The sequence below is a fragment of the Miscanthus floridulus genome, chromosome 19 (genome assembly GCF_019320115.1).
Source record: "Miscanthus floridulus cultivar M001 chromosome 19, ASM1932011v1, whole genome shotgun sequence".
NCBI classification, from domain to species: domain Eukaryota; kingdom Viridiplantae; phylum Streptophyta; class Magnoliopsida; order Poales; family Poaceae; genus Miscanthus; species Miscanthus floridulus.
The window spans coordinates 103,085,332-103,106,859 of record NC_089598.1 but is presented as its reverse complement, the minus strand read 5'-3'; the positions used below and the strand labels follow the sequence as shown (position 1 = coordinate 103,106,859).

The following is a 21,528-nucleotide window of genomic DNA, read 5'->3' as shown; positions in this document are numbered from 1 at the left end:
GGCACTAGGCGACGCCGTCCACCTGACCCTTACACTCTAGGTATGAGCGCTCTCGGTCACAAGGGTAAGGGTAAGAGTAGGAGGCTGTGAGGGTTGTGGTAGATGCTAGTATACACTATTATGGATTTTATATTTACTTTCCTGTAACTATTTGGGACTGTATGGACATTGTGGACTATTTGGATTGTGCAGCACATGTTATGTTGATTGTGATGTTCTTTGTGGTTGCATTGTGCTCTTTGGATGATTAAATGTTTGGATTATATAATGATGTCTCTGTTTGTAACTATGGAAGCTCCTAAAACAAGGAAAACTCTTGTGATTTTTTTCCATGAATTATTAATCATTCTACACTGCTAAAAAGGCACAACTATAGTACACAGATTAAATATAAATTCATTAGAACGTGTATAATCCAATCGTATCATACAGACGCTTTGCAGATGAATCTAGGCTTTTCAAGTAACAGTGAACGAATAAAGGCTTTTCAGACAATGTAAATAGACTTTTCAGTTACAAGAACAACAGCGATTTATCACTTCACTGACATAGTACTAGCATGCAAGGAAGCACAACTCCACTCCATCTCCACCATCCATCTTATGACTATTTAATCCAAGGGCTGAGGTGAACAGGCACATGGATCGCTGACATGGCACATTGAGAGGCCTCCATTCCTCCTCTCAACCTATAAATAACCCCTCACTCTCTCTCATTCACACACACAACAAGAAAGAAGAGCACTCCTTAGTATTTTCTTTCATTGTAGTACCAATATCTAGAGAGTCGTCTAGAGGGAGAGGAAAGGGGAAGGAAACAACCATTAGGTGGGAGGGTCCTCTTGGTCCTGATTTCTTTAAGGAAGCTCTTTATGAGAGGTTCCCAGTTGAGAGCAAAAGCGATTTCACCAAAGTGGCACCACTGAGAGGATACGATGAATGGAAAGAAGAGTGATCAAAATGCATGCATGGTGAGGACTACCTAGTGTAGATGTTCACCGAGGGAATAGATGGAGGTCGTCGTTTCTTCAAATGCCCGTGAGCATGTGTACTTGCTATTAGTATTTGTTTCTTCAATATGTTCCTCGTCTATACAATTTACATGACATACTTATTGCAGTCTTCCTTGGCCGAACAAAACTGTGGGTTTACTAGGTGGGTCGATCCTCGACCTATTTATCCACATGCGGAGTACATCTACTATCTGCAGGACCATATCTTCGATCTAGAAAGAGAAGTTAGCAGTGGTTATAAGGACGATGGACAGGACGACAACAACAACGATGCCGATTCATAGGAGGTACTCTACAATGATTCATATTGCACTTACCCTAATCATAGGAACAAGGGTCCTCCGCCGCCACCACCACCAACAATGGGAGGCTACTTTGGAGAAGGTGCAACACAATTTGCTATGTGCTCATACTACTAGGACGACTTTATCTTATTCATATGGCATATCTATGTGTTTGTTGTTTGGTTTAATTACCTAAGGTATCTTAGGTTTAGTCGAAGGCACTCTTTACCCTAGTTCAGTACATGATTTCACATGCCATTTCATGTGTTTTGTGTGTTGAAAAGGCACAAATCTAGTACACAAATTAAATATAAATTCATTAGAACGTGTATAGTCCAATCGTATCATACAGACTTGGGTCAGGACTCCTGACTTGGGTCGGGACTTCCGACTGTCGGAAGTTCCAACTCACGCTGGGACATTCGACGGCCACAGTCACTGCGCAGGCTAAGTGACTAAGCGTCAGGACTTTCAGCATGAGTCGTGACTTCCAACTGTCGAGAGTTCCGGCTTACGTCGGGACTTCCGACACCAACAGTCATTGAAAAATATTCTACGTGCTTGTGGAGTGTTAGAGTGTCTCTCTTTTGATTTTATTTTTATGCTTGAGCACTCTATCTTCCTCAGACCAACTAAGTTTGCATCCCTTTTTATAGTGCGGTAGATCCTAAACTCAAAAATAAAAATAAAACTATTGGAGAGCGCATACTGAGTAATAGCTGCAACATATCTCAATAAGATCATATTAGTCCCTAATTTGGATGTCGTCAATACACCAAAATCCACATAGGGGGCAGATGCACTTTCAAATCCTCAGTCTGAAACATACTGAGTAAGCAACTCATCATCTGAGTACCAGTCCTCTACCACAACCTTGTTGCTGTGGCTAGGCTCACCTACATTGCTCTAACCTACATGTCGCCTGTAGTAAGCGGCATCCGCTTCATCTACGGCCTGTGCGGCCTGAGCGAAGAACGCATCGTCATCCTCCTCCACCTGCAAGCCCGCCTCTGCTAGAGCGATGAGCTCGCTCAGTCTACTAGTGTCATCCTCCGCCTCCTCCGCCTGCAAGCCCGCCTTTGCTAGAGCAATGAGCTCGCTCAGTCTGTCAGTGTTGTCCTCAGCCTCCTCCGCCTGTAAGCCCGCCTCTGCTAGAGCGATGAGCTCACTCAGTCTATTAGTGTCGTCCTCATCCTCGTCCCCCCATTAGATAACACAATCGGTGATTGAACGGTGCGACCAGCTCATGATCTGTGCTCATCTAACTTTTTTTCCTCGTACCTTGCACGAGCCACCTCTACAACATGTTCCTCGCTACATCTAATCCCTACATGTATAAAATGCAATCAGTTAGCAATGTGATTATATTACATTTAAAATTAGGCAACGAAAAAAGGCTTTCAAGCACTCACTGGCACATAATGCAACAACATGCTTGTTCAAGACCTGCATCTGTACTCTTGTCTTTTTCCTTGCCCTCTCCTCCTTTAACGTCATCCGTCTCTCCAATCCCCATTTGTCAAGCCCAACATCGATCGGGTTACAAATACCGCGTTGTCTAGCAAACTCACGCATCTTTTCTTTGTGATGTTTCACGAATAGGTTGACGTAGTCAGGTCTATATCTCCACTTTCGTGTAATTACTTGTATTCCCTTGAGTTCATCCAAAAACTTAGCTTGACCATCATAACATTACCACCTGCATTTCCTAGTGCTTTGTTTAAATAAAAAATTATATCATATATGTCTTATCAAAACAAACAAAATACGATTTCATGTTTACCGCAAAAATAACGAATATCATCATAGTCAACCATATAGCCGCAATAATGGCATATTCCAAGCTCCGAAGGGACTAGGCCATAGTTGGATTTAACACCACATTCGCACATAATAGGAGGTGCTTTGTAAATTACCCTTTCTTTCTTCTTTTCTTTAACCTTTAGTGGTTCTTCCGACCATTGGTTCTTAGGACCATACAACCACTCCTTGAAACGACACTTCGCCATTGAAAATACCTAAATAAGGTGACATTAGTACACGCACATATAGAGCTAAACATTTAAACAGATACACTTCCCAGTTACTTTATGTTTGTTCGGACACACAAACTCCAAAGTATTCTTAGGATTTATTACGGCTCGATCTCCGCATTCGCACAGAGGAGGTTTCTTGAGTCGTCTAACTGTGGCTAGGTGCTTCTCCTTAGCCGTCATTGGCGGGGGGTTAGGTGGGGTGCAACTCACTGCTTGAAGTGCTCACGTGGATGTCTCCCTCTAAACCAATCGTCGAAAAGGAGGTATCTAGGGTCAAACTTGTCTGCACCGTCAATCCACTGAAAGAAAAACACCGCTCATGGTCCTACACAACGAGATTTCAATAAAATATTAGTAGCATACTTACATAAATAAAGAAAAAAAGATAGTGAAAATAATTTCTTACATTAAAACGACTACATGTGTATAAGCAACGCGCCGCTGTGTCCAGATGTTTTGATTGAAACATGTGGGCTAGGAAACCACAGTCACAGTTAGGGACAGGGAGATCAGAAGGGATGATGGCATCTTTGCTAGACGCATCGGGGTATAATTCTCGAGGACGACCTCGTTTTCGCAAAAACTTCTCCCGATACATTTCTTGCATCTAACAAAACGGATGTAATTTAACAAACAAAAATCAAAACATCACAAATTAATGCCAATAAAAACCATAACTATAATACAACCAATTTCGTTCTAAGAACCGAAAGCAATTAACATTAAACCCTAAACCTAGGGTTTCCAATGTTATGCACAACAATGAACCTATAAAACATAACAACATGCGGTGCGTTTACCTAGGTTTAATACAAATATTAAAAATTGCATAAAACCCTAAGTCATGACGATTCTTAGGTTGAAAAATCCGACTAATATATACCGAATCGATGTGAAAAAACTAGGAGATAAGCGAGGATACCTTGCTCTCGAAGATCTACGGATCAAATCAAAGTTTCCAAGGTCTAATATGCTGATTCGTGAGGTAGGGCGAAGTGGGGAGAGAAAAAATCCGAGAGGGGGGGAAGAAGAGAAAGAAGGCTCGGGCAGGAAGGTCGGGGCTAGGGTTAAAACACAAGCTCGACGCTAGTCACCCTGGTATTGAGCTTGGCGCCAAGATCTACGGTGCTGAGCTCGGCGCCGAGCTTCCTGCCATGTCACCGCCACGTTGGCTTCGAGCCCAAGAGCTCGATGTCAAGGACGCTGACGCCGAGCTAATGGTCCAGATTTTGAAATATTTCCTCTGGGGGCATATTTGTGATTTTTTTTGAAAAAAAAAGCTAAAAAATAAAAAATTCCGGCCCAGCAACGGACGATTCATGAGACGCGTCGGATCCAAAGGAACGGTGCATAAGCAAAGCACGTCCCTGACCAGTCCGCGTGGGTCCCTCTTCTTTCTCCGGCGCGCCTCTCTCTGTCGTGCCTTTCTTTCCTTGCTGCGGCCGTGCGGCGACGACTGGGCCAGCGCCGCCACCCTTCGCCAGGTCGGCGCCGGCGACGAGCACCCGCCAGGTATGCCCCCCCTCCTCTCCTCCCTTCCTCCTGTGCGAAGCCGAGCACCCCAAACCCTAGTGCTTTATACTGCTGGTTCCGCCCCTGGTTTTAGGGGACAGATTCCTTGTTCGTTGTGGTATTCGTGTGCGGTGTCATGCCGCCCTACCAATCCAATCCCCGCGCGGTTTGGTTACGTCGTTCGGCGCGCACGGTCGATGAATCACCTCGCCGTAGAAATTGCCCAACTAAACCCTAAACCTCGGGTTCTTCGGCGGTAAACCCCCCCCAGAACCCAATAGGCTGCCGCATCGAATGCAATCTCATATCTTTGCTCCCTTCGATCTCCGTTGCTTCGCAAGTTTTGCCCCCGGGGAACTTATATCTTTGTTCTCCGTTGGTTCGCACGTTTTGCCCCCGGGGAACTTTTGGACCTTTTTGACACATCCAAGCGTGCTGATCTATTGCTATCTATCATTTGCTGGAAAAATGGCCGAGCACCTCTTCAAAGATAAATTCAAGGTGATCAGGCTCGATCCTGATGGCAAGAAGTTCGACAAAGGTAATTTATCTGACTTTTCCACAGCAAAATTGAATCCACTACTGCAACAGATAACAGGATGTGTTTTCCTCTTCTGAAACTGCGTAGCTGCCCTGTAAATTGTTTGCTAGCAATTGGATACTTTGCTCTGCATTAAGCATTATGCAGTTCTTGAGTGCTCGAAGCACGATTATTCAGATTTCTGCTTTATCTTGCTGCAAATATCAGATGGTCTAATGTTGTTTTTCTTTTAATAATGCCCATCGACAGTCACTCGAATTGAAGCTCATAGCGAGAACGAAATGTACATGCAGCTGGATGTTGCTACTGAGGTCTATCCAATGCTTGTTGGTGACACATTCAACATGGTTTTAGCTCTCACTCTGAACCTGGATGGATCAACAGACACTGGCTACTACACACAGGTGACACACCTAATTGGTCTCATACTCCCTCCGTCCCTCGTTTTTTACATGTTGTATGGTTTTGTCCTATGTCAAATATTTCTATCTTTGACCATCAATATTTTTAAAAAAAAAATGTATATAAGATATGTATATGTTTTTAGATTCACTTGTATGAGAAATACAGTATATAGTTCACACGTTGTGAAACTACATGCATTTTTTTAAATTGATGATCAAAGTTAGGAATGTTTGACTTAGGACAAACCTAATACGACATTTTAAAAAAACGGAGGGAGTAGCTTGATCTTGACATTATAAAACTTTTGTGATGGGAATACAGATCCGAATGTGTTTGAGGTGCCATGATATTTTTCATTTCTCTTGGACTTGTCTTCCACGAGGCATAGTTTTATTGGGTAAACAACATGATGCCATTCCTTTCATGCAGGCTGGAAGAAAAACGCTTGCTGACGATTATCAATACATCATGCATGGAAAGCTTTACAAGATCTCAGAAGACAGTACCAAAGACAGTAATGGCGATTCATCTACTAAAGTGTATGCCTTCTCTGAACTTGAACAATGTTACATATATATGATGCTACACTGTTTTATTTCCCTGCCCCTTCACATTTTTCATGAAGACACCCTTGTAGCTACTAACAGCCTGTGTAAGCGTAACCAATTAAAAGTTACTAAAAAGATCCACAACATAAGTTGGAACAGGGATGATTGATCCCGCATGGTATTCTCTTTTAGATTTACTCTCTGGTGTACGGTCCAAGGATACATATAATTTATTTTATGTGAATATGTGATGCTTCAACCATATTTTTCGATCGAACAAGATGCCTGATGAGTGGAGGAGAAGTATATTGGTACCGATCTACAAGAATAAAGGGGATATTCAAAGTTGTACAAATTACCGAGGAATTAAGTTGATGAGCCATACTATGAAGCTATGGGAGAGAGTTATCGAGCATCGCTTGAGAGTAATAACGCGGGTCTCTATGAACCAATTTGGTTTCATGCCCGGAAGGTCAACCATGGAAGCCATTTTCTTAATAAGACAAGTTATGGAGCGGTATAGGGAGAAGAAGAAGGACCTACACATGGTTTTTATTGACTTGGAGAAGGCTTATGATAAAATACCAAGGAATGTTATGTGGTGGGCGTTGGACAAACATAAAGTCCCAACGAAGTACGTCGGGCTCATTAAGGACATGTACAACAATGTTGTGACTAGAGTTCGAACAAGTGATGGAGACACGGATGACTTCCCGATTAGGATAGAACTACATCAAGGGTCAGCTTTGAGCCCTTATTTGTTTGCTTTAGTGATGGATGAGGTCACAAGGGACATACAAGGGGACATCCCTTGGTGTATGCTTTTCGCGGACGATGTAGTGCTAGTTGATGAAAGCCGGACAGGAGTGAATCAGAAACTGGAGTTATGGCGGGAGACTTTGGAGTCCAAAGGTTTTAGACTTAGTAGAACTAAAACTGAGTATATGAGATGTGACTTCGGCACTACTACTCGGGAGGAGGAAGATGTTAGTTTGGAAGGTCAAGTAGTGCCTAGGAAGGATACCTTTCGATATTTAGGATCAATGCTACAGAGGGACTGGGATATTGATGAAGATGTTAGCCATAGAATCAAAGCAGGGTGGATGAAGTGGCGGCAAGCGTCTGGTGTCCTATGTGACAAAAGGGTACCACAGAAGCTAAAAAGCAAGTTTTATAGGACGGCGATTAGACCTGCTATGTTGTATGGTGCAGAATGTTGGCCTACGAAAAGACGACATATTCAACAGCTAAGTGTCGCGGAAATGCGTATGTTGCGTTGGATTTGCGGTCATACAAGAAGGGATCGAGTTCGGAACGATGATATACGTGAGAGATTAGGGGTAGCGCCAATTGAAGAAAAGCTTGTCCAACACCGGTTGAGATGGTTTGGACATGTGCAACGGAGACCTCCAGATGCACCGGTGCGTAGTGGAATCCTAAGTCAGGATAGTAACGTGAAGAGAGGCAGAGGAAGACCGAAGTTGACTTGGGTAGAGGCAATAAAAGGAGACTTGAAAGGATGGAATATACCCAAAGACTTAGCCTTAGATAGGAGTGCTTGGAAGACAGCTATTCACGTGCCTGAACTTTGATTGCTTCTGTTGGGTTTCAACTCTAGCCTACCCCAACTTGTTTGGGACTTAAAGGCTTTGTTGTTGTTGTTGATGTGAATATGTGATGCATGCCTTGTCGATTCTTGACAAGCACTATTACTTGGTCTGCCGCATCCTGTTAAATTTGAATTTACTAAGGTACTCTTATCGATTAAGGTTGTGTTTGTGTTTTAAGATGAAATTACTTTACAGATCTACATGGTGATGAAATACTGCCACGGTTTGTGGCCATGTGAGCAATTAGTAATTATTTAAAAAATAATGTTCATTTGATCAATTAATCATCTATTAGTAATTACTTTACAGATCTACACGGTTTTTTTTTTGTATGTTTCTGTCCAAAAATGGAAATCATTGCAAGGCCAGTCTATTTATCGAAAGAAGGAAGCAAAATTATTTAAAGCAATAGGCTTAATTAGATAAATCTGATGCATGGGTTATAGAGCATGGGTAAGTATGCCATACATGGTTATAGATGGATGGCAAAGAAACTTGGTGTAGTTTATTTTTTGATCAAACAGTTCAGATGCATGGTATTTCTATCTGCCGTTTTAGTTGCATGATTTATTCAACTTTGTTCATCTTGTTGAGCACCTGGTATTTCAGAGAGCAAAATTGCAATATAGACTGAATTGCACAGTGCACACATACCTGACATGCCCTGTTCAATGCTTAGTCCTCAATTAATGTGTTTCTGCCCAGTTTGTTATATGATTGATCCCAGGTGGTAATCTGTTTTGGATCTACTCTCTGGTGTACTCAAGTCTGAGGATACAAATAATTTATTTGCTGTGGATATGTGATACATGTCTTGCAATTCTTGACAAGCACTAGTACTTGGTCTGTTGGATCCTGTTAAATTTGAATTTACTAAGGAAGTCTTATCGTTCAAGGTTGTGTTTTTATGTTTTATAAGATGAAATTACTTTACAGATCTATCCATGGCGATGAAATACTGCCATGGTTTGTGGCCAAGTGAACATGTATCAGTAATTATTTAAGAAATAATGCACATTTGATCAATGAAGCTTCATGGGTTAGGTTTTACATATTAGATGTTCCTTGTATGTAGCTGTCCAAAAAATGGAAATATTGCAAGGCCGCTCTATTTATCGAAAGATAGAAGCAAAATTGTTTAAAGCAACTGGCTTAATTAGACAAATTTGATGCATGGTTTATAGAGCAGGGGTAAGTATGTCATGCATGGTTATAGATGATCGGCGAAGAGACTTGTAGTTTATTTTAAGAAACAGTTCAAATGCATGGCATCGCTATCTGCTGTTTTAGTTGCATGATTTATTCAGCTTTGTTCATCTTATTAAGCACTTGCTATTTCAGAGAGCAAAGTTGCAATATAGACTGAATTGGGTACACACATACCTGACATGCCCTGTTCAATGTTTATTCCTCAATTATGTGTTTCTGATCAGTTTGTTATATGCTACATTTTCTAATTCTACCCCTTTTATAACTCAATTATGTGTTTCTACCCAGTTTGGTATATGCTACATTTTCTAATTCAACATCCCCCGTGTCTTCATTCCAGGGAGATTTATGCATCTTGTGGTGGCCACTTGATGATGCTTAGGGGTGATCCTTCCTGTGCAGCTAGCTTTCAGCTGGATCAGAGGCTGTTTCTTCTTATAAAGAAGGATTAAATTTATTGGCTTCTCGATAGGCTAGTTAGTAGTTACCTTGTTGGTAGTCGTACAAGTCCCACCATTCATGTACTCTCTCCATGATGGATCGTTAGAAATGACTTCTAGTACCACGTTAAACATGTTTGGATAATAGTATTGACGGGTTCATAAACCAGGTCCCTCGGGGACCGGCTTCCATGCTAGGGCTTGGCTTAGGAAAACGGTCTTTCTTTCTTCTAGACCGGCCCGAAAGTCTAAAACCAACAGACCGGAGTAGTAGCTCAGGCTTAGGCTAGCTCTGAACGGTCTCTCCGATTGGAGCGCTAGCGTCAGGCCTCGGCTGCCTCCGCACGGCCTCCACTCGGAAAGCCTGACCCGAGGACCGCCTCCGACTCCGACCCTGTGTCTCCGACTGGGATTCATGGAAAAACACCGCCATCATTATTCTCCGACTGGCGCGCTAGAATCGACTGGGGACCATCCGACCGGAGACGTCCGCTCGGAAAGAACCAGAAGGCGTATGGAGAAAGGCAAGGTATGACTCACAAGAAGGCGTACGGAGAAAGGCAAGGTATGACTCACAAGTCAACACCACTGTACCAGGGACCATACCCTGCATGAAGCAGTGCTCTGCAGCCACCCTGACATAAAGTATTGTAGGGGCCGCTAGAAACTCCCATATAATAAGCCCTCCGCGTGTCTCTGGACACCGATTGCGGTATGTGCTTCAGGATTTGCCATACCGGGTGAACATAGCACAACTCCTCACATGCCACTAGGCATCCAGAAGTATTCTGCAGGTACCGGCGTCATCCTTTCTGAAAAAGATAGCTCAACCTCTCGTGCACATCCTACAGCGACATCGACAGTATTTGGGGGCTTCAACCATTATCCAGTTTTCATCACCGTAGGCAGCAAGACTTAGAAATATCTGTACTCTTCTCACCTGTAAAGCCATCCTCTTCATCTATAAAAGGGGATGCGCTCCCTCCCCTGAGGGGGAGATCGACTTCTTCAAGCTCAGACTCACTAGAACAACATCAGCCCCTTACAACCGCAGGACCACCAAGTTCCGACCGCAACCCTTCCGGTCGGAGCCATTCGAACTTCTTGTATACCGCCAAGTTCCGACTGTGACCCTTTCGGTCGGAGCCGACCAAACCTCTTGTACATCCCCTTCTTCCTCCTCGTTTGTACCCCCACTACAGACTTTGAGCACCTAGGCTCAGGAATAAAGTCGCCGACTGACCCCGACTAGACGTAGGACACGTTATCTAAACCAGTATAAATCCTGTGTCATTGAGTGTTAGGCCACCTTCGTTCACAACGTACAGCAAAACTATAAATATTTACTAGTTGGTCACTTTCTGCACCGATAGTTGGCGCCGTCCGTGGGGAGGACGTTGTACGTTCAACACTCTTTTGGTCATCGGATGGCCCATTTTTTCGCCACCCCCGCCGTGGCGGGCTCGGACGATACGATTCGTTTCGGCTCGCTGGAGTTCCCCGCACTCTTGCCCGTCGGGATGCGGGTTTCACCCATCTTCGAGCCATTCCAGGTCTTCCGCTTCGGGAGCCTGGACTTCGTCGTCGACTGGCTCGGCGTACTCCACCTCTGCGAGGAGGCTCGTGACCTGGCACCCATCGGAGGAACGTCCTCCATCGACTCCAGGACGCACGACTTTGACGGCGCGGCATCTGCGCTTCATTCTGAGCAAACTCTCTATTCAAACCCCACTGTAAGTAATATGCGTGCTACTCACTCTTTATTTGCTATCTCACCAGTCACCCGAAGGAAATGTACTGCCCACGCCACAAATGCCATACGATCGGTTCCCCTACGGCCTTGCATCCTCTGCGGACGCCTACGCTCGGGGGCTCCGAAGGATGCTGGCACCGTCCCCCCTCACGTCCAAGTTCGTGGGAGTAGTGGGCTTCGTTCCTGCCATTCCTCACAAACTTTCGGATGATGATGGCGAGAGCGACGGTTCAAGCATCGGTGACGTGGCACCCCGCCACTGTCCGTCCCGGGAGTGCGCTATGGCGGTGTCGATGTTTGACCACCGATAGCCTGCCACGGGGGTCCCCGAGGCAGTATGTTCGGGCTTCAGCGTATGCGGAACTCGACGGTAAACACAAGAGACATTCGATTTATCCTGGTTCGGACCCTCGATCTTTGATCGAGTAATAGCCCTACGTCCAGTCGGTGTTAGCCTTCTGCGTTGGATTGATCGTAAAGTGTTGTGTCGTACAATTGTTTTCTGAACTCCCGATCCAAGGAGCCTTGCCCTCCTTTATATAGTCAGGAGGTCAGAGTCTTAGTCGGTTTACAATGAGAGTTCCTAGTAGGATTACAGAATAATACTGCTACTAAGATTACAGGGGAAGAGTCCTAGTTAGACTAGATCTTCTCCCTTGCTTGCGGGGTATCCCATGGGTCCCGCACCGACAAGCCCCCGAGCACTTCATGGTTGAGTTCTGAAAGCCTCGTCTTGTTCCTTCAAGTCTTATCGAGCAGGAACAAGCGTCGTTTGAGTGCTTTCTTGAGCGAAACCATGTAGCGCTTCGTGAGATCTTCACGTGGTGTGTACCTTTTTGAAGAAAAAAGTACTCCCATTTGGATGTAGCCCCCGAGGCTCTTGCTGTTTGGCACAAGGAGCTTGAGGGTCTTTTCTTGAAATCCCCCTGATTCTTCGTCGAAGGGCTCCCGAGCATATTCCCGGGTTCTTTATCGAAAAGAGCTCGGATATAGCTATGTCCGGGTTCTTTTTGTCGAAAAGAGTTCGGATATAGCTATATCCGGGTTCTTTTTGTCGTGTGGCCTTGAAGTCGTCTGTCTTGAAGAAGTCTTCTTAGTGATGTGCACTTTTTTGAAGGAAAAAGTGCACTCACTGAGTGTAGCCCCCGAGCCTCTTGCTATTTGAAGCAAAAAGTTGGAGGGTCTTGAATCTTATGTCGTTTGAAAAATTGTTGTCTTGAAGTAGTCCTCTTGGTGACGTGCGCTTTTTTGAAGGAAAAAGTGCACTCACTGAGTGTAGCCCCCGAGCCTTTTGCTATTTGGAATAAAAAGTTAGAGGGTCTTGAATCTGAGTTGTTCGAAAGAACTGAAAACCTCTCTTGTTGCGTCTCCCGAGCATATATCCGGGTTATTTTGTTCGGGAAGAACTCGGAAGCAGGGTCTTGGCATATTCTCTAGTAGTCTATTGTTGTCAGATGTAGTTGTATGGTGGTGGTTGAGTGTAAATGCTGTTTGTTCACGAGTTGTACAGTGTTGGTATATCCTTTTGAATATGCTTGTCCTTGAGTACTGTTCCTTCACACATGAGTCATCTTTCATTGAATTCTGTCTTTTCACTGTGTCCTTTGTTAGGCTTGTTTCGTTGGTGCTCCTGGTCCATGTGCACCGCTCCTTCGGTCTATAAATACCCTCCTGGAGTGCTGTTTTGATTCATTGAGCATTTTGTTGCTTGTTCTGAAGTCTTTGTAGTCATGAATATGGTAGTTTGTGAAGTAGAGCAACATCCGGGCGTATTTTGCAGTTCTTGCGTGTCTTGCCATAGCTGGAGGGAGTCTTATGATAGGGATTAGAGATAGGCTAATCCCGCAGCAGCATTGTACTTGGAAGTACGTGGCGGTAGTTAATGGGAGTCTTGTGATGTGGGATGCGATCCTTCATCTGGCAGTTCTAGGTTGATCCTCGTCGTCTGCCCTGAGACTGTCCGGTGCAGATCAACATCATATCCAGCATCACATCAGACTTGGGTAGACAGATGCCTGCTGGCCTTCTCTGCTCCATGTTGTCCTATCGTGCTGCTGATTTTTGCCTTGGATGCACTGCGTCCGTCCTTTGAAGAAAATAGTGTAGCCGAGGGCGGTTTGTCCTTCCGAGTAGCAATTTGGAACACGTAGTCGTTCTAGAGCCTAGCCGTGTTCGGGTTCCTCTTTGCTACTTTGCTTTTCGTGGTACCGAGTTCGTTGGGTCTTGTAAGATGTATAATCTTTTATTTTTGAAACCAGTTATAATGGAAAGAATCTTGTCTTCTGAGTTGTAATTCTTTATTTTCCTGATGTCCCGGTTGTTGATAAGATTTCCGAGTTCTTTCTGTATGGACCGGGTTGTTGCGCTCCTTGCGAGATATCCCTTCTTTGCTTTATTGTTGATGAGTTCTTTTTGTGGTAATATGATAACTCCGCCGTGGTGCTAGATGGATAAGTCTGAAATCTGCCCGTTGAACTGTACTGTTGTGTGGATTTGAGCCGTCCGTCATTTTAGCTGCGTCGGTAAATGGACCGTTGCATCCTCATGTCGTGTTAAAACGGGCCTGGTGGGTCGTATTTTTACCGGTGTAAAATCTATTTAAAGGTCTTTCTTCTTTTTTTGGTACCCTGTCTTTGCCTTGAAAACCCTAGCCTTTGCAACTTCGCCGTCACCATTGCCGCCACCATCTGAGCGCCGCTGTCCGAGCCTTTTCTTTCCCTAGTGCTTTTTTGCCTCCGTTAGTACATGGGTAGGAAGAAAGCCACGAGCAAGTTCTAGGCGACCTTTGTGGACGAGGAGTCATCACTTTCCGTGATCGAGAACCAAGAGTTCATGGCCATGAGGGCTGCCTAGAAGGTTTGGCTGGCTCCGACAACGACTGAAGACCAGCTTCGCGAGCTTGTTGGCGATGGTCTGGTCCAGAGCAAGGACATTGCTGAATGGAGGGCTCCGGGCGAGCATCGGGTCCCCGCTCCAGGTCCTGGTGAGATTATTCTTTTCGTCTCCTTTATCCGTGCTGGACTTTGCCTCCTGGCTTCTGCTTTTCTTCATTGGTTTCTCGGCTATTTTGGGATTAGCCTGAATCATCTTGCTCCCAATGCTGTTCTCTATCTTTCTGTCTTTGTTCATCTCTGTGAAAACTTCCTTGGAATTCCTCCTTCTTTTTCTCTCTTTCGTTACTTCTTTCGTCCAAAGCCCCAACCTCGCCGCGATGACACCAGCGTTCTTGGTGGCTGCGGGATTCAGTTTCGCCAGGGTTTTATAAGTAAATTCTTTGACTATGACCTGGTTGATTCTGTAAGAGATTGGCGTGCTGACTGGTTTTATGCTGCCAACTTGATTCATCCTCTTTCTGTTCACTCCGGGTCTGGTCCCTTGGTTAATGACCGATGGGAAAAGAACTCGGTGACGACTGCTGAGCTCTAGACGATCAAGCCCTTTCTCGAGAAGATTTGCACTCTGAAGCAGCAAGGCTTGACCGGCTTTGGTATTATTTCAAGTTTTCTTCGCCGCCGAGTTCAACCTTTGAAGGAGCGCGAACATTACGGTTTCGAGTACTCTAGGGCAGATGACCCTTCTCGTATGGTCCCTGCCCTTGAGTTGACTGACGAGGAAGTGCTCGAGCGTCTCTAGAAGATGCTGAAAGGAGTAAGCGTTGTTCCGCTTGTTGTCCTTGAGTACAGCGCAAAGAACCCGCCCCTGCTGTGAGTTGTTCTTTTCTTTATTCGGGTACTTTTGATTTTCTTTCGTTGTATCTACTTTTGCTTAATCTTCCTTGTCTCATTGTTTTACTCTTTTATAGGAATTGGGGCGTAATTTTGTTGATCCAATTCCCCTTGATGATCTCCCAACAAATGTGGATGCTGGGGGTAGTCTTGCTGGGGCGTCCTTGACTGGTAAGTCTTAAACTACTATGATGCTTCCTAGTGTTTCTTCCGCATTTTCTGACATATATGAAGAGTATGTTCCTCGTCTAGTTCCTCGAGCTCCTCGTACTTTCGGAAAGAGGGGGCGAGCGGATAGTTCTTCTTCTGCTCCATCTGCTGTCAAGAAGTCCCGTCAGACGAGTACTCGTTCAGGTACTCTAGTTGTAGCTAGCATGCTCTTAGGTGAGCATATTAATACACTCTGTCCTTTTGTTGTTTGCTTATATCTTTGACCGAGTATTTTTGTCCTTTTTCAGCTGGTGCTATGGTGGCCTTGGTCGAGAGTGAGGAAGAAGAGGATGATGATGCTCCCCTCGTTACTCGTCGGTGAGTTCTTTTCTTGTTTTTCTGTTGCTAAAACCCTCTTCTTGTTTTGACTTTGGTCTTGTTCTCTTGTAGTAGGCGGTCATCTGGTTTGAGTTCTTCTGGGGCTCCAGCACCTGCCGCGTCGCTCCTGTCGCATGGTGGTTCGAGTTTTTCTGGGGCTCCAGTACATGCCGCGCCGCTCCTGTCGTAGGGTGACGGTGACGTTTTTGCTGCTGTGGTTCCTCCTGTGAGGTCTTTTTTTGGCTTTATGAAGAAGAAGATAGCTGGGTGAGTGAATTCTAGTTTTATTTCTTTGCTTCTGTTCTCCTTTTTTCTTATTCTTTTTGACGAGTTTCCTTATCAACTTTCAGGCCTTTGTCTTCCCCGAGCCTCCAGTCGACTTCTTGTCAAACCTCTGGTGCGCCCTTGTGTACTGAGTCTCAAGACTCGGAACGCACGATCATCGAGGTGGCTGTGAGGGGGACAGAGTCCGCTGCTGCTGAATTGTCGGCTCCCGAGGTGACCGTGGCCATGGCGGTGGGTTCATCTGAGGGGTTGGCCGTTTCGGCTCCCGAGGTGACCGTGGCCATGGCGGTGGGTTCATCAGAGGTATTGGTCGTTGCTTCCCAGGAGATTGCTCTGGTCGTGCCTTCTTCGCCTCGGCCGTCTTCTCCCTCTCCTCTTCTTGCTTTCGGTGGTCCGCCTTCAGCTGATGATGTGGTGCAGCAGTTTGATGCCACTCATCGATTGTCGGAGCTAACCGCTGCCTGGCAAAGCTTGTCGACCCTTGCGACTTCTTTTGGGGAAAGGCTCCAGGTAAGTTTTTCTGTAATTCTTTCTTTGGATGTTTGTTTTTCTTCTGTCCTTATGTCTTGTTTTTCTCTCTTTCTTTTTGCTCAGTCTTTTTCTCATGATCATAGCGGCTTCTTTTTCTTGTCTGAGAACGAGAAAAAGTTGTCTTCTGAGCTGAGTACTCTGAAGACTGAGCTTGACCTCTGTCGGGTCGAGTTGGAGTCTGAGCATCAGACGCATCAGAATGAGGAGAAGGCCCTTCGTGCTCGGGTAGTTGAGGTGGAAAAATAGAGAGATGTAGCTGCCCTGGAGGCCTCGAAAAATGTGGAGGTCATGAAGAAGGAGTGTCATGGTATCACGAGTTCTTTTTCCCTTCCCTTTGTATTCAAATTTGCTTTTCTGCTGACTTGTCTTTTCATGCTTGGTCTAGCTCTCCGAGTTGAAAAGCAGAAGCTCTCGGACGGTATCGAGGAGATGAAGACACTCGTTCGAACTAGCCACAATAAGGCTGAGGAGGTACTTACTCAAGCTGAAGAAGAACTCGCACTTGCTAAATTGATTAGGCGTGGAGCTGACAGAGATCTTATGCAGGCCCAAAAGACCATCAAGGACTTGACTGGCAAGTTAACAACGGCTACTGAAAATTAGAAAGCTTTGTGGAAGTCTTTTCGGTCAGTAGCCGACCTTCTTCAGACTTCAGCAGACGATGGTTATTCTTGGGCTCAATTCATTCCCCAAGTGCCGACCCGTTTCCAGGAGTTCGTGAAGAGGTGTGGCCATCTTTGCACCAAAAACGTTCTTGCCCAGGTCCGGGTTCTTTCTCTGGATTTTCCTTTGTCCAAGGTTGTCGATAAAGCCGAGAGCCAAGAGTACCTTGATGCTGTTGAGAGGTTGGAGCCTGAGGTCGATGACTTAGCCAGGAAGATTGTAGATAATCTTAACATTGATGTTTCTTCTCCCGATGGCAATGCCTGATATAATCGACCTTTGTATTCTAGCCTCTGTAACAAAACACTATACTTGAAAACTGAATGGAGAATCTATATTTTTTGTTGATGTCTTCTTTGTCTGTATTTCTTTGTCTCGTAAACAACTCGGCTTTGGTAAATCATTATCTTGACAAACTTTCTTGATCTGTCGAGTGCTTTTTTGGCTTTGATTTGTGCCTTGTAAACAACTCGGTATATGTAGATTGATGTCTTGACAGACTTCCTTGATTTGTTGAGTGCTTGTCTGGCTTTTGTCTTTGACTTGTAACAACTCGGTATAGAACGTTGTCTCGACAAACTTTGTGTTCTTGTTAGTACTGAAAAGACTTAGGATATCTCCAGCTTCTTCTTCTCGGCTTAGCTCATAGTGTGGTCAGCATCTGGTCCTATCTCTGGTTGCGAAAATATCCTAGGATCGGCAAGCCCCCGATCACTTCATGGTAGAGCTCTGGAAGCCTCATCTTGCTCCTTCAAGTCTCGTCGAGCAGGAACAAGTGTCGTCCGAGTGCTTTCTTGAGCGAAATCATGTAGCGCTTCTTGGGATCTTCTGAGTGTAGCCCCCGAGCCTCTTGCTGTTTGGAACAAGGAGCTGGAGGGTCTTGTCTTAAAATTGCTCTGATTTATGTTCAGACTTAGTTTCAGTCATTTTGCTTTTTGGTTCGGGTGTTAGCTTATTAGGTACCCTCATCGGCGGGCTCAAGCATTTTTTCAGCTCTTTTGCTCTCGGCCGGTATGCTTAGGCGTCTTTTCAGCCATTTTGCTTTTTGGTTCGGGTGTTAGCTTATTAGCTACCCTCATCAGCAGGCTCAAGCATGTTTTTAGCTCTTTTGCTCTCGTCCGGTATGCTCAGACGTCTTTTCAGCCATTTTGCTTTTTAGTTCGGGTGTTAGCTTATTAGCTACCCTCATCGGCGGGCTCAAGCATGTTTTCAGCTCTTTTGCTCTCGGTCGGTATGCTCAGGCGTCTTTTCAGCCATTTTGCTTTTTGGTTCGGGTGTTAGCTTATTAGCTACCCTCATCGGCGGGCTCAAGCATGTTTTCACCTCTTTTGCTCTCGGCTGGTACGCTCAAGCGTCTTTTTAGCCATTTTGCTTTTTGGTTCGGGTGTTAGCTTATTAGCTACCCTCATCGGCGGGCTCAAGCATGTTTTCAGCTCTTTTGTTCTCGGCCGGTATGCTCAGGCGTCTTTTCAGCCATTTTGCTTTTTGTTCCGGGTGTTAGCTTGTTAGCTACCCTCATCAGCGGGCTCAAGCATGTTTTCAGCTCTTTTGCTCTCGGCCAGTATGCTCAGGTGTCTTTTCAGCCATTTTGCTTTTTTGTTTTCATTGGAAAAAACTCGGGGAAAGCCATAATAAGACATAAGTTTGTCGAGAAAGAACCATTTTTATTGATCATGAATATTGATAGGTCACAATAGTACATATGTTGTTGATGAGCGCCATCTTTGTTGATCATGAACGTTGATCTCCTATGGCTTGTATATATATTTTCCCTTGAGTTGTCTTCATGCGTAGAATCTTTGTAGCTGACTGATGTGCCATGTATTGTTGACTTCTTTTCCATCTTCAGTTATCAACTTGTATGTGCCCGGTCCGGTGACTTTTGTGACGATAAAAGGACCTTCCCATGGACTGAGTAGTTTATGGCGTCCGTCGGTTTTTTGTATTCTTCTTAGTACTAGGTCTCCGACTTGTAATGATCAAGACTGGGTATTCTTGTTGTAGTGGCGTCTTAGTCCTTGGAGGTATCTTGCTGATTGAAGGGTAGCGTTTACTCTAACTTCTTCTGTACTGTCGAGTTCTAATCTTCGGGTGTGTTCTGCTTCTCCTTTGTTGTATTGTTCTATTCTTGGTGACATTCAGATCAAGTCTGCAGGTAGTACGGCTTCTGATCCGTAAGCTAGGAAGAAAGGTGAGTATCCGATGGCTCTGCTTATTTGAGTCCGTAGCCCCCATACGACCTTAGGTAATTCTTCAATCCATTTTGATCCATAGTCTACTAGTTCTTCATACAATCTTTGTTTTAATCCAGCTAGTATGAGTCTGTTTGCCCTTTCGACCTGTCCGTTGGCCTCTGGATGTGCGACTGATGCGTAATCTATTCTGAAGCCACAGTCCTATGCCCAACTTTGGAATTCTATGGCTATGAAGGGAGAACCCAAATCCGTGATGATTCGATTGGGTATGCCGAAGCGGTGTATAATGTCTTGGATAAACTCGACTGCTTTGGCTGCGCTGTATTTTGCGAGTGGTTTGAATTCAATCCATTTGGTGAACTTGTCAATTGCTACGAAGATATACTCGAAGCCGCCTTTTGCTTTCTTGAGAGGTCCTACTTGATCCAGCCCCAGCAGGAGAAAGGCCAAGCAGGTGGGATGCAGATGAGGTTGTGAGCTGACACATGAGCTTGTCTTGCGAACATTTGACAACCTTTGCATCTTCTGACGAGTTCTTCTACGTCTTTCAAAGCGGTTGGCCAGTAGAAACCGGTGCGGAATGCTTTGCCGACTAGTGTTCTTGAAGCTGTGTGATTTCCACAGCAGCCTGAGTGTATTTCGTCTAGGATTTATTTGCCCTCTTCAAATGAGATGCATTTTAGGAGTACTCCTGATGATGCGGCTCTTCTGTAGAGCTTGTCTCCCACTAGGACGTAATTCTTGCTTCTACGAACAACTCTGGTAGCTTCCTCCTTTTTCCACTGGCAACTTATTCTCTTTGATGTAATCGATAAAAACCTAGATCCATGAAGTGGTGATTACCAAAATCTGGGTGCCTTTAGCTGAGATTTCAGGAGTTATCTCACCGGGTTGTTTGATAGAGGGAGTTGATAACTCCTCTATGAATACACCAGGTGGGACCTTCGCCCTATCTGATCCAAGCTTGGCGAGGACGTCTGCCGCAATATTAGAATCGCGCAGGACGTGTAGAATTTCTAATCCTTGAAAATGTTTTTCGAGCTTTCGTATTTCAGCACAGTAAGCGCCCATGTTTTTTTTGGTATAGTCCCAATCTTTGTTGACTTGATTGATTACCACTGTTGAATCGCCGTAAATGAGTAAACGCTTGATTCCGAGGGTAATTGCCACTCATAGCCCGTGGATGAGGGCTTCGTATTCTGCTTCATTGTTTGTAGCTTGCCATAATATCTAAAGGATGTACTTGAGTTGTTTTCCGTCTGGAGAAATTAGGAGGACGCCTGCTCCGGCTCCACCTAGCTTGAGTGATCCATCAAAGTACATCTTCTAATGATCTAGGATGGTACTTGACATAGGTTGTTGAATTTCTGTCCATTCGACAACAAAATCAGCCAGGGCTTGAGATTTAATTGCCTTCCGTGGGGTGAAATCAATATTGAGAGCACCAAGTTCAACTGCCCACTTAGATATACGCCCTGTTGCGTCTCTGTTGTGCAGGATGTCTCCGAGTGGGAAATCTGTCACCACGGTAATCTTGTGGCCTTCAAAATAGTGGCGAAGCTTGCGTGAAGTGATTAGTAGGGCGTAGAGTAGTTTTTGTACATGCGGGTACCGAACTTTTGATTCTGACAGTACTTCGCTGATGTAGTATATGGGGCGTTGTACTTTATATACACGCCCTTCTTTTTCTCTTTCTACGACAATCGCAGTGCTGATCACAGTAGAAGTTGCCGCAATATACAGCATCATGTCTTCGTATTTCTTCGGAGGTGTGAGAACGGGTGAGGATGTGAGATATGCCTTGAGCTTCTTGAAAGCTTCATTGGCTTCTTCTGTCCACTCGAACTTGTCTGTCTTCTTTAGCAATTTAAAGAAAGGTAACCCTTTTTCGCCCAGTCTTGATATGAAACGATTGAGGGCTACCATGCAGCCTGTTAGTTTCTGCACATCTTTGACACTTCGAGGAGGGCCCATCTCTATTATGGCTTAAATTTGCTTGGCGCTTGCTTCGATTCCACGATGACTGACCAAGAATCCCAGTCGTTGTCCTAAAGGAACTCCGAATACACACTTGTTTGGATTCAATTTCCACCTCCATCTTTTTAGGTTTTCGAAGGTTTGCTTTAGGTCTTGGATGAGTATATCCGGGTTCTTTGTTTTTACTAATACGTCATCCACGTATGCTTCTATGTTTTTACCGATCTGATCATCGAGGCACATTTGGATAGCTCTTTGGTAAGTGGCACCAGCG

The 21,528-nt window shown here is 44.9% G+C and overlaps 1 protein-coding gene across 3 annotated transcripts; it reads left to right on the top strand.

Annotated features, from left to right (window-relative positions):
• The first annotated feature begins 4,715 nt into the window (after nucleotides 1–4,715).
• LOC136527921 (DNA-directed RNA polymerases II and V subunit 8A-like) lies at nucleotides 4,716–17,405 on the top strand. 3 transcript variants are annotated; one of them, XM_066520785.1, is made up of 13 exons: nucleotides 4,716–4,844; nucleotides 5,276–5,385; nucleotides 5,635–5,789; nucleotides 6,220–6,329; nucleotides 9,498–15,054; nucleotides 15,153–15,246; nucleotides 15,328–15,429; nucleotides 15,534–15,603; nucleotides 15,676–15,870; nucleotides 15,954–16,398; nucleotides 16,483–16,726; nucleotides 16,805–16,890; nucleotides 16,966–17,405. In XM_066520785.1, exons 2-5 carry the CDS (start codon nucleotides 5,313–5,315, stop codon nucleotides 9,607–9,609), a joined length of 450 nt encoding a protein of 149 aa, XP_066376882.1. In that variant the 5' UTR covers nucleotides 4,716–4,844; nucleotides 5,276–5,312; the 3' UTR covers nucleotides 9,610–15,054; nucleotides 15,153–15,246; nucleotides 15,328–15,429; nucleotides 15,534–15,603; nucleotides 15,676–15,870; nucleotides 15,954–16,398; nucleotides 16,483–16,726; nucleotides 16,805–16,890; nucleotides 16,966–17,405. The 3 variants fall into 3 exon arrangements, with proteins under 3 accessions (XP_066376882.1, XP_066376879.1, XP_066376881.1); XM_066520782.1 differs by having other exon boundaries at nucleotides 4,719–5,385; XM_066520784.1 differs by lacking the exons at nucleotides 9,498–15,054; nucleotides 15,153–15,246; nucleotides 15,328–15,429; ... (4 more) ...; nucleotides 16,805–16,890; nucleotides 16,966–17,405 and adding an exon at nucleotides 8,676–9,491 and having other exon boundaries at nucleotides 4,719–5,385.
• Nucleotides 17,406–21,528: the final 4,123 nt, after the last annotated feature.

Coding starts and splice junctions, on each gene's coding strand:
- LOC136527921 (XM_066520782.1), top strand. CDS start 5,139: ATGCAATCTCATATCTTTGCTCCCTTCGATCTCCGTTGCTTCGCAAGT. Junction 5,386..5,634: donor TGGCAAGAAGTTCGACAAAG/GTAATTTATCTG, acceptor GCCCATCGACAG/TCACTCGAATTGAAGCTCAT. Junction 5,790..6,219: donor ACACTGGCTACTACACACAG/GTGACACACCTA, acceptor CCTTTCATGCAG/GCTGGAAGAAAAACGCTTGC.